The following is a 12632-nucleotide window of genomic DNA, read 5'->3' as shown; positions in this document are numbered from 1 at the left end:
ACAAGTGACCTGACTATACAGTTAGTTTAGAGGTTGAGAGAGGTGGTGGATAGGTACCGCCGTGTTTCATTAGTGTACATGTAGAATCTGATCCCATACCTGCAGATGATTTTGCGAAAGGGCTGAGTGCAGACGATTAAGAGAAGGAGGCCAAGGACTGACCATTTGGTGGTGGGGTAGGAAGAGAAGCCATTGCTGGAGGTGTTCTGGCTATGATCAGTTACTTAAGGGAACCAAGTGACGGTAATCCCATTGAATGGGATACTGGAAGAAAGTCATTGGAGGAGGCTAATATGGGCGAAAGTGTCAAAGTCTGCAGAGAAGATGAGAAGAAAGATGTTATTTATAACTGTTTCAGTGCTGTGACGGGGGCAGAAATCTGTGGCAAAATTTAAGCACTGAGTTAAATTGCAGGAAAGACCAGCAGAATGTTAGCTGAGATGGGCCAGAAATTAGATGAAACTCTACAAATGCACCAAACCACTTATATGCAGAACCCCTTGGTTGCTGACCTCCATGCAGTACAGGGCAAAGTACAGTAAGTTTTCCAGCTGTGCTTCACTGATACTAATCTGAGGAATATAGGTGCTATATAATTATCACACTTGTTTCCAAATTTTGACGTGCAGTCGTACAACTTACAAATTTGTTTAATAAAACTAGGATTGATTATAATAAATTCCTTTAAATTCTCAATTGTATACTATAAGTAGGAACCACTTAACTGAAAAACTTAGTTGATCTGTCTTGTAGGAACTTCTAACTTCCTTCTTGAGCACTTCAGAAATAATGCTTCATGATATAAGTGTGAACACAGCTCTGAAGGCTTTCAACTTACATTGTCGATTGACTATTCATCTTCAGAACAAGGTATGTAAACTGCATTATTTAAAATAAGAATTAATTTAGAAGTAAATTATTTGCATTAAATCCTGAAAGAAATGTATTTTTCCCTTGTAGATGTTCTAAGTGAGATCTGACCAATGCATTGCGCAGATGTAACATAACTACTTAGATAACATTTTCATTTGCAGGTCATTCTAGATTTTGGGAGTTCAGAGTTGAAGATGCCTGTCAATCTAGTGACTAAAACCAGCTGAATAAAGGGCCTGATCTAGTGACTAAAACCAGCTGAACAAAGGGCCTGATCAGTGTGCTCAAATTAGATTTCTAGCCTTAGCTGGCTCTTGAACTTGCTTGCATTCACCTTCAGGGTCTTTGCTCCTTGGCGATATCGAGCACTTAACTGATAGCATTCAGCGGCAGAAGTGAGGTTTATGTAGGAGTTCATAGCACAGGTTGCCCTAACAGAAGGGAGAAATGGCAACAGTGGTGATTTGAATATGAAAAAAAAACATTGGGCGGGATTTTCCCCTCCATGGACTAAGTGTGGTGGCGGGCAGGAAAAGTGACGTTTTTCCCGCCATCTGCAATGATGGTTTTTTGTGCCCGATTGTATGCATCTTGCCTCATTAAATATACATCAGCAGAAAATTCGTATCGCGGGCGGGCTGTGATTCTCCCACCCTGCCTCAGCAGATCAGTGCTTTGGGCGTCATATTTAAACCATACCCGCACAGCCTTCTCACTGTCTGCTGCCCAGGACTGCACCAAGCGAGCGATGGCCCCCAAAGAGAAGAAGACTGCAGTTTCCCAAGTTTAGCTACGTGTCGCTGGGTCACCTTCTGGACGTTGGTGAGAACCATTGTGACATGCTCTGCCCCCGTGATGGCCGAAGGAGGTCACCAATCTCATCACTGGCTTGGGAGAGATCAGCCATCCAATGCAGAAAAAGGATGCAGGATCTCATCTGTTCTGCCAAGGTAAGCCAACCTTCTCATTACTCTCAACTCACACTCTCACAAACCTCTCAGACATTTGCAGGCTGACACTCCACAGGGATCTGACACACTACCTGCACAAGGGACATCACCAGTGACTCTCCCACACACGCTTTGACATCTCCACCTGGCTCACATCCTGTGCAGCTCGCATCCTCATCACGTGCATAGCTCCACTCACCACCCATACAAGGCAGGCATCCTTATCACCTGCCTTGGCATACGTCCAGTTCACACCCTCTGCATCTGTCTTTATGCTGGACCAGCTCACCCATAATAAAAGGGAGAGGTCGCAGGCCACACTGCTTAGGTGTGCTGTTGAGCTGGCTGGAGAGGACCGGGACCATTCCTGTGGCAACAGTGAGGTAGGTGATGCAGACCCAATTGAAGACCCAGTACCAGGTGATCCTTCAGACAGCGAGACTGAGAGTGAATTATTATGTTTTGGAGACTGCAGCTATGCGCTAAGTATATCTACTCTTTCATAGGCACAACAGCCAAACACCCAAGGGACACCGGGAACTAGCCCCTCGTATCCAGTGCCAAAGACACCTGAAGACACACTAGAAGAGCTGTCACAGCACTCGCCACGCCCTCCACCAGTGCAGAGAGACACATGTCGGTGGGACCTAGATCTAGAGCAGGCTTGACATCAAGCTGACATTCTGAGGACTGCTTGAGGCAAGGATTCTGCTGAGTCTTAGTCAGATGACAAGCCTGTGGAATCCGCCCTAATTCAGATGTTGGAGTTGCAATGGCAGACACGGGAATATCAGGCAGGGTTGTCAGATGCATTCCACAGATTGCATTGTATGCTGGAGGAGTCCGTCCGCATTCAGCCTGAGGTCATTGCACTGACATGCCAGTGTACCTAGGTCAGCACTGGTAAGACAGTGGCCACAATGGTGATCTTAGTCCAGGACATAGGTCCTGCACTGCGCCAGGAGTTGCACTCCATTACCGTAGGCATTGCTGGAATCCAGCAGTAGCTGTGTGAGAGGTGGCCAGAGCACCTTGATCTCATTCCAGGTGCCCCTTCTCATGGACTTCAGCCAGCGGCCTTCAGGCACCCATCAGGTCGAGGACCAGAAGCTGGTCCCTCTGGGCCCATCCGCCCAAGTGACTCCAGGAGTGTCCAGCCGATCCCAATCCCCTCTGCCGAGGGCCGAGCAAGGTGTACCTGCCCCACAGCAGGAAACCCAAAGCAGGCTGGGGCTCTCCAGCTCTTGGCCCTCCAAAGGATGCCCGCCAAATTCAGCTTGGAGAACAGGGCATAGCAATCAGCAGGCTGCCTCCACCTCCACCTCCGCTGTGGATGTCTGGGATGCACCAAGACTTAACGGTAGGGAAACGAAGATCAAGAAATATTGGGAGCACACAGGTTGCACAGGTGTTCACCAAATGTACCTAATTTCCAACAATGTAAATAGAATTGCACCCATTCCACATCTCTTGTGTATGCCCCTCTGTTTGCTGAGCTGTATTGCAGTCAATCCGTGTCACACCTTGTTCCCTTTCCCCACCTATCAGAGATGTCGCATCTTGTGCCTCTGGTCGATTTGTGCAGGCATCTCATAACTGTGTATGTCTGTTCTCCACTCATTTCCAACATCAGTGAAATGTTAGCCTCAGTGTGCTTGTGCAAGGCTTCTCTTAGACATGCTTTGTAGGTTCAAGTGATGTTCATTCTTGGCTCTGTTGGATCGAGGCTCATGTAGTCCCCTACCACTTCTGCATTGTGGAAAGGTAACAGTGTAGTGTCGAAGGGTAGATGTAGATGTGCATGGAGACGGGTCATCTTTTGGTGAACTCCGTGTACTCTGTCAGCTGTAAGGGTGTTCAGTATATCAGCCCATACTGAGCTCTTGTCTGCCTTCAGCGTTGTCAGCTCTCTGACTGTGAAGCTGCAAATGTGAAATTGTTCATTTTGGCCAGAAGAATAAAAAAGAAGCTCATTATCTAAATGGTGAGAGATGTCAGAGCTCTGAGATTCAGAGGGATCTGGGTGTCCTAGTGCATGAATCACAAAAGGTTAATATGCAGATGCAGCAGGTAATTAGGAAAGCTAATAGAATGTTAACATTTATTGTGAGAGGAATCAATTACAAAAGTAGGGAGGTTATGCTTCAGTTGTACAGGGCATTGGTGAGACCACATCTGGAGTATTGTGTACAGTACTGGTCTCTTTATTTAAAGAAAGATGTAAATGCTTTAGAAGCAGTTCAGAGAAAGTTTACTAGACTTATATCAGGAACGGGCTGGTTGTCTTTTCAGGAAAGGCTGGGCAGGTTAGGCTTGTATCTACTGGAATTTAGAAGAATAAGAGGCAAGTTAATTGAAACCTTTTGAGATCCTCCAGGGTATTGATAGGTTGGATGTGGAGAGGATGTTTCCTCTTGAGGGGGAATCACTGTTTAAAAATAAGGGGTCGCTCATTTAAGGCAGAAGTGAGGAGAATTTTTTTTCTCTGAGGGTTGAGTCTTTGGAGCTCTCTTCCTTGAAAGGCAGCGGAAGCATAGCCTTTGAATATTTTTAAGGCAGAGCTAGATAGTTAGATTCTTGATGAGTGAGAGGTTATTGGGGGTAGGTAGAAATGTGGGGTTGGGGTTATATTCAGATCAGCCATGATCTTATTGAATGGCGGAGCAGGCGCGAGGGGCTGAGTGGCCTATTCCTGCACCTAATTCGTATGTTCGTTTGCATAGCTCTCCATTATTAGTGCACATCTTCGCACTTCAATGTTCCTGAGCTCTGACCCTCGCTGACACATTTTTGTCCTGGTGCTCAATGATACATCGTTGATTGTTAGCGACTTTGGAGTTCCCTGCATTATACATCAAGGCTGTGGTGGAAATGTCAGGTTGGAGTGCTGGGCCATACATATGCTTAGTGTCCCCTTGCCTAAACCCTAGGCAAGCTCAGCAATTCTGATTTCAGATGGTGATGTTTTGCGGACAATTAAACCATTGAGTATGAACTTGATGCGCGTATGTTAGCTAGATGGGATGGCAATGTTCAGGCTGGAAATGTGCTAGGATCGAGTGGGAATCTGGAAACTGCAGCAAAGTCCAATGCTTGGGCTGCCTGGCTAGCTTGGACCCTAGAAAAGTGCATGTAATTGTGGGCCTTGGCAAGGAGGGCGCCCGTTACCTCCTGTATCCATTTTTGGATGGAAGCTTGCGAGAACCCGCAGAGGTCCCCAGTTGGAGCCCTGGAAGGAGCCACTGGCGTAGAAGTTAAGAGCTGCGGTGACTTTGAGAGCCACTGGCAATGGATGTCCTCCCAGTGCCCGTGGTGTTGATTCCTGGAGAATGTGGCAAATGTGAGCCACCAGATCCCTGGACATGCGGAGGCGTCAACGGCACTAGTTCTCGCTCATCTGGAAGAATGCCATGTGTCTTCTGTACACCCTGCATCTTGAAAGCTGCCCATGCTCAGCGGATCTGTGAACCTCATCCTCTGGGCCTGGAAGGGGCCCTCCTGTGCCTTGCTCTTCAGGGTGAAGTTGCTCCCTTTGGTGAGCCTGCCACTGATGTAGCATTCTTCCCTGTCTTTCCTCCTGCTTGCATGCAATGATGAAGGCAATGTTAAATGCACCATCCATCCATCTTCCTCATGTTCTCCTCTGCAGGAACATTGAGCAAAAACACAAGTGACCATTAGCCTCCAAAGGTCGTCTTCCTTTAGCTGATGAGTGAGTGAATGTGGTTTCAAGGGGTTGGTTTCAGGTGAGGCACATCATTGCTACAAAATCCCTCGGTAGTGCAATGACAGTTTTCAGGGTCCCAGTATGTGAAGTGCCCTCACAACACCAGCCCCCACCACGCCATCTTTTCAAAGACCGACTACTATGAGATTGCTTTGGACAGGCGCTTGGATATCCTGTATTAATCCTGGGCGCTGGAATCCTCATTTGGTGCACCTTTGGAATACAAATCAAGGCAAATATCCAGTGAGGCAGTGAGATTAGTTTAGGGGGATGCTGGAGGTTCCCATCTCTGACCCTGTCAGCTACAAGGTACGGAGGTGCTGTTTCCAAAAGGCATATACAGTTTGTCCAGTTGCCCACTTCACAGAATCTTTACAGTGCAGAAAGAGGCCATTTGACCCATCAAGCTTGCCATGGCTCGCTCAAAGAGCATTCTACCTATTCCCACTCCCCTGCCTTATCCCCATAACATGGAAACATAGGAAATAGGAGGTCATTCAGCCTTTCAGGCTGCTCTGCGATTCACTATCATCATGGCTGATCCTCTATCTCAACGCTGTACTCCTGCGCTCTCCCCATACCCCTTGACGCCTTTAGAGTCCAGAAATCTATCTATTTCCTTCTTAAATATATTCAGTGACTTGGCCTCCACAGCCTTCTGTGGTAGAGAATTCCATAGGTTCACCACCCTCTGAGTGAAGAAACTTCCCCTCATCTCAGTCCTAAATGGTCTACCCTGTACCCTGAGACTGTGACCCCTTGTTCTAGACCTACCCCCAACCAGAGGAAATGTCCTTCCTGCATCCAGTCTGTCCATCCCTGTCAGAATTTTATACGTTTCAATGAGATCTCCTCTTATTCTTCTAAACTCCAGTCAGCCCAATCTCTCCTCATATGACAATTCTGCCATCCTACAAATCAGTGTGGTGAACACTCGCTGCACTCCCTCTATGGCAAGTATATCCATTTAGGTAAGGAAACCAAAACTGCACACAGTACTCCAGGTGTGGTCTTGCCAAGGCCCTGTACAGCTGCAGTAAGACATCCTTGCTGCTGTACTCAAGCCCTCTCGCAATGGAGGTCAAAATACCATTTGTCTTCTTAACTGCTCGCTGCACCTGCATGCTTGCTTTCAGTGATTGTACAAGGACACCCAGGTCCTTTTTTATATCAACATTTCCCAATCTATCACCATTTAAATAACACTGTGCCATTCTGTTTCTTCCTACCAAAGTGGATAACTTCACACTTATCCACGTTATACTGCATCTGCCATGTATTTGCCCGCTTGCTCAACCTGTCTAAATCGCTTTGAAGCCTCTTAACATCCTCCTCATCGCCCTCATTCTCACCAAGTTTCATGTCGTCAGCAAACTTGGAGATATTACATTTGATTCCCTCATCCAAACCATTGATTAACCTTGCACATTCTCTCTTTTCAGATAGCAATCCAATTCCCTTTTGAATACCTCATTCAAACCTGCCTCCACCACCCGTTCAGGAAGTTTGCTCCAGCCTCCAACCACCCTCTGTGTGAAAAAATTTTTCCTCATCAATTTCACTCCTTTTGCCCATTATTTTGAATCCGTGCCCTCGAGTTCTTGATGCTGTCTTGAGTGGGAACAGTTTCTCACTATTTACCCTGTCTATATCCCTCAGGATCTTGAATACCTCGATTAAGTCTCCTCTTAGCCGCCTTTCCTCCAAGGAAAGCCGTTCCAACATCTCCAATCTACCCTCATTGCTACAGTTCTTTATCCCTGGAATCATTCTTGTGAATCTCCTCTGTACTCTCTCCAATGCCTTCACATCTTTCCTCAAGTATGGCACCCAGGATTGGACGCAGTACTCCAGTTGAGGCCTAACTAGTGTCTTATACAAGTTCAACATGACCTCCTTATGCTTGTACTCAATGCCCCTATTCATAAAGCCTAAGATACTTTAAGCTTTATTAACTGCTCTCTCATCATGTCCTGCCATCTTCAATGACTTATGTACATATACACTGAGGCCCCTACTGTCTTTCCATAACCTTTCTGCCAAAATGAATCACTTCACACTTCTCTGCATTGAAATTCATCTGCCACTTGTCTGGCCAAACCGCTAACATGTCTATGACCTTTTGAAGTTCAAGACTATCTTCATCACCGTTGACAATGTTTCCAATCTTCGTATCATCTGCAAATTTTGAAACCATGCCCTGAACACCACAGTCTAGGTCATTAATATATATCAGGAAGAACAAGGGATCTTTCACTGACCCCTGGGGAACTCCACGACAAACCATTCTCCAATGTGAAAAGCAACCATTTATCGCTACTCTGCTTCCTGTCACTCAGCCAATTTCTTATCCAAGTGCCTACTTTCCCTTTTATTCCATGAGCTAGAATTTTACTCAAGTCTGTTGTGTGTCACTGTATCAAATGTGTTTTGAAAATTCAATAACACCACATCAACAGCGTTGCCCTTATCAACCTTCTGGACTGTTTGGCCTGTAGTTGTCAGCGTTATCGTTGCACCCCTTTTTGAACAAGTGTGTAACATTCGCAATCCTCCAGCCCTCTGGCACCACTCTTGTGTCTAAGGAACACTGGAAGATTATCACTAGTGCCTTGCAATTTCCATTCTCACTTCCCTCTGTATGCTTGGATGCATCTCATCTGGCCCTGGCACCTTATCTATTTTAAGTAAGGATAGCCTTGCTAACACCACCTCCTTCTCAGTTGTAAATTTTTCCAGTGAGCCAGTTATTTCCTCTCTCACCTCGGCCAGCACTTTCTTCCTCTGTAAAGACGGATGCAAAGTACTTGTTTAATACCTCCGCTATTTCTCCTGCCTCCATGTGTAAGTCCTTTTTTTAAATCCCTAATTGGCCCTACTCTTTCTTTTGCCACACTTTTATTATTTATATGCTTATAGAAGACCTTAGGATTCCTTTTTATGTTAGCTGCTAGTCTCTTTTCATGCTCCCTCCTTGATTCCTTGATTTTTCTTATGAGTTTTTTCACTTCCCCTCTGGCCCTTCGATATTCAGCCTGATTCTCCATTGTATTTTCTACCTGACATCTGTGGTACGCACACTTCTTCCTTTTCATCTTCACCTCTATCTCTTGCGTCATCCAGTGCACTCTATATTTATTTGTCCCACCTTTCCCCTTCAAGGGAATATACCTTGATGTTGCCTGCAATACTGTTTCTTTGAAGGTGTCCCATTGTTCAGTCATTGTCTTTTCTGCCAACAGTGCAGCGATTTATTCCTCCCAGAAGCCCCAAGAGCCCTCTGCAGAGCAACATTTTTTTCATAGTTTCATGTTCTACTATGCCATAGTTTCAGTTTGCAAGATGGTGGTCCTGATTTTTTTGCTACCAGACCAGCTTCGACCCTCCTTGTGTGATTGTGGAAATCCCTCCCATCGTCCTGGAGGAGCATAATGTGCAGGTATCCCTCCCTCCAAAAACTCTCAGTCCTCCCCCTATAATCTTTGATTCCATTATTATTGTAGTGGATATCCCTATATTAGCCTCTGAATCATTTGAGATGGACGTACCTGTGTCCCATGTTGACCTTACCCTCCCCATCTTGAGGCCTATTGCACAGTGACATATGGGGACCACGCCTCCCTCTCCCCCCCGCCCCTGCCATGAGACCATCAAGTGCTAGCCCCTACACGATCTCTTCCTGATATATAGGCTGCAGATGCCTCCCCTGGTTGTGACTGTGCCATCTGCAGCCCAGTATTATGCCCAAAACCTCTCCAGATCGACATGCGTGAGGTGACAACCACAGCCTGTATGAACAATGCTGGGCATGACTGACAGTGGACTGGCATGCTCTCCCCCTCCCTGGACTGGGACAAGGATAGTCTTTGCAAGCTCAGCAATCTAAACCGAAGCTCACTAGACTCTCTTCCCATTCTGGCCCCCACTCATTATTGGGCTTCTCACCTAGTCTCTTTTTTTCCCATTCTGGCTGTGAGGACATTTTCCTCTTTCTTTCTCCACCCACCCCTACCACGCTTGCAGGAGCCGCAAGTGCAGCGTTATGTAAGGTAGGCGAACATACCTCAAAGTCATGAGTGAAGTGCTGGTTTCCAGGTGCATGTCCCTGATATCCAATCGTGAATCATGCTGTTCTAATTAGACACCGATGTGGCCTTTTGATCCAGATTGGGGGTGTGATTCCAGCGAGCTGCTTTCGTAATGAGCTTGCATGAAATTTTAATGTATTCAAATGGTGTTCCCAACATGGCGCAGTGGGAAACACGCGCTGCCATTGAAGTCTGGAGCGTACAATCGCATCCTGTTTTCAGGGATATGCACATTGTTAGCTGTGACCTGATTTTTGTGTCCATCAGTAGCAGCAAAACACACACTACCAAAATCGAAAAGATGGACCTCCATGTTGACACAAGTATTGACCTGTGCAACAAATATTTTACTGTTACTGCTGGAAATGAGGCTGAAGCCCAAGTAGAAATTAATCTTATCACTTCTCCTTAGCTCTTCTTTTCAGTCTTGAATTATTTCTACAAAATATTAGTGTTAATTACTAGATTTTAATGTATATTTTTTGGTTATTTAGCTCCAGGTGTGCAGTCTTAATTTTTAAAGCACTTCTTTAGCTGTTCTTTAAGTTATAGTTGGCAGAAACTGCAATAATGAGTACCTCATGGGATAAGAGGCCAGCTGCAGTACTGGCATCTACCTGACTAGGTGGCAAGTTGCCCAGTTATGTCCTGTACACAAAAAGCAGGATAAATTCAACCTGGCCAATTACCGCCTCATCACTTTACTCTCCATCACCAGTAAAGCAATGGAAGGGGTAATCAACAGTGCTATCAAGTGGCACTTGCTCAGCAATAACCTGCTCACTGACGCTCAGTTTGGGTTGCTCCAGGGCCACTCAACTCCTGAAATCATTACAGCCTTGGTTCAAACATGGGCAAATGAGCTGAATTCCTGAGGTGAGGTGAGAGCGAGTGCCCTTGACATCAAGGCCGCATTTGACTGAGTGTGGCATCAAGGAGCCCTAGCAAAACTGGAGACAATGGGAATTGGGGAAAACTCTCCTGGTTGGAGTCATACCTAGCATAAAGGAAGATGGTTGTGGTTGTTGGAGGTCAGTCATCTGAGCTCCAGGACATCCTGGATGGAGGCAGGAGTTTCTCAGGGTAGCGTCCTTGGCCCAGCCATCTTCAGCTGCTTATCAATGACCTCCTTCCACCATAAGGTCAGAAGTGGGGATGTTCGCTGATGATTGCGCAACGTTCAGCACCATTTGCTACTCTTCAGAGACTGAAACAGTCCATGTCCAAATGCAGCAAGACCTGGACAACATCCAGGCTTGGGCTGACAAGTGGCAAGTAACATTTGCTCCACACAAGTGCCAGGCGATGACTATCTTCAACAAGAGAGATTCTAACCATCACCATTTGATGTTCAATGGCATTACCATCACTGAATCCCCCACTATCAACATCCTGGGGGGTTACCAATGACCAGAAACTGAACTGGACTAGCCACATAAATACTGTGGCTACAAGAGCAGGTCAGAGGCTAGGACTCCTTTGATGAGTAACTCACCTCCTGACTCCCCAAAATCTGTCCACCATCTACAAGGCACAAGTCAGGAGTGTGATGGAATACTCCCCACTTGCCTGGATGAGTACAGCTCCCACAACACTCAAGATGCTTGACAAAGGCAAAGCAGCCTGCTTGATTGGCACCACATCCACATACATTCACTCCCTCCATCACTGATGCACTTTGGCAGCAGTGTGTACCATCTACAAGATGCACTGCAGGAATTCACCAAGGCTCTTTAGTCAACACCTTCCAAACCCATGACCACTACCATCTAGAAGGACAAGGGCAGGAGATAGATGGGAACACCACCACCTGGAAGTTCCCCTCCAAATCACTCACCACCCTGACTTGGAAATATATCATCGTTCCTTCACTGTCGCTGGGTCAAAATCCTGGAACTCCCTCCCTCACAGCACTGTGGTTGTACCAACACCACATGGACTGCAGCGGTTTAAGAAGGCAGCTCACCATCACCTTCTCAAGGGTAACTAGGGATAGGCAATAAATGCTGGTCAAGCCAGCGAAGCCCACATCCCATGAATGAATTAAAAAAGTTATGATTTTGTTTTAGCATTATGGAGTGAATTAACAATAATAACAAACAGAATGTTAAACTTGCGCCTCTCCAAAGGCCAGAATGCACACAGCATATGGTAAATTTACTGTTACAGTGCATAATATTCCTTATCAAGTCATTGAGTTTTTTTTATTTGAATGGTACCACAAGGATTTTCCACCACGTAAAAGACAATCAAGGACCATCTGCTCCTGTGAAAATTATGCCCTGAATGTTCAAGCTCATCCACTTCTTTTTGCATTTTAAAGAAAAGCATTTTGCAAATTGTAATTTTTAGAACCTAATTAAATTGTATATTTCTTGTCTGTTTTTATATGTTTTGTTTCTAACTATTAACTCCCTTATAGCAGATCACTGAGCAATAAACATCACTTTCTTTTCTGATTACTATTTCCAGTTCAGTGTGGATGGTAGAACTTATCTTTTGGTTCTTGAAAGTAGTGCAGGCTGGATAGATGAAGAAGTGTTGCAATTTCTGCACATTCCAGGAAAGGAGATGGAGATGTCAGAGCATCAGAGTGATGTTGCAAGACAAGTGGTTGAAGTAAGTAACAGGATAAAGGGTCTTCAAATATGGATGTGCACCAGTCATATTTACAGAATTTGTAAAATCCAATTTCATATGGTACAGTATTTTTAAAAAATTACAAATAATATCCTGTTTTTCAATGTGGTAGAAAATTGAATCTGAGTATATTATGACACTCGAAGTGCCAAAGTAAGTATCACTGAAGAGGAGTCAAAGGTTCAAATAGCAGTACTACATTTTTGTCCTACTCTTCAGAACAGTTAAAAAGCTGATTCTTTTAAAAGAGGAATGCTGACCTCATGCAATCCTGGAAAGATTTTAAACATATTTGGATTTGGGCAGCTCATATCGTTGAGAGTTTAACCAGTTATTTAAGTCATGTTGCTTCTT

The 12632-nt window shown here is 45.4% G+C and overlaps 1 protein-coding gene across 1 annotated transcript in view; it reads left to right on the top strand.

Annotated features, from left to right (window-relative positions):
* The window catches only part of ncapg2 (non-SMC condensin II complex, subunit G2), a 132501-nt gene that overhangs the window by 62815 nt on the left and 57054 nt on the right, over positions 1–12632 (top strand). The window contains exons 19-20 of the mRNA XM_078537223.1: positions 754–870; positions 12111–12257. Coding sequence (XP_078393349.1) covers positions 754–870; positions 12111–12257 — 264 coding nt within the window. The remainder of the gene's footprint in view (positions 1–753; positions 871–12110; positions 12258–12632) is intronic.

The sequence above is a fragment of the Cetorhinus maximus genome, chromosome 3 (assembly GCF_964194155.1).
Source record: "Cetorhinus maximus chromosome 3, sCetMax3.hap1.1, whole genome shotgun sequence".
Classification (NCBI taxonomy): Eukaryota; Metazoa; Chordata; class Chondrichthyes; order Lamniformes; family Cetorhinidae; genus Cetorhinus; species Cetorhinus maximus.
The sequence above is the reverse complement of the archived record's forward strand: the minus strand, read 5'-3'. Positions and strand labels throughout refer to the sequence as shown.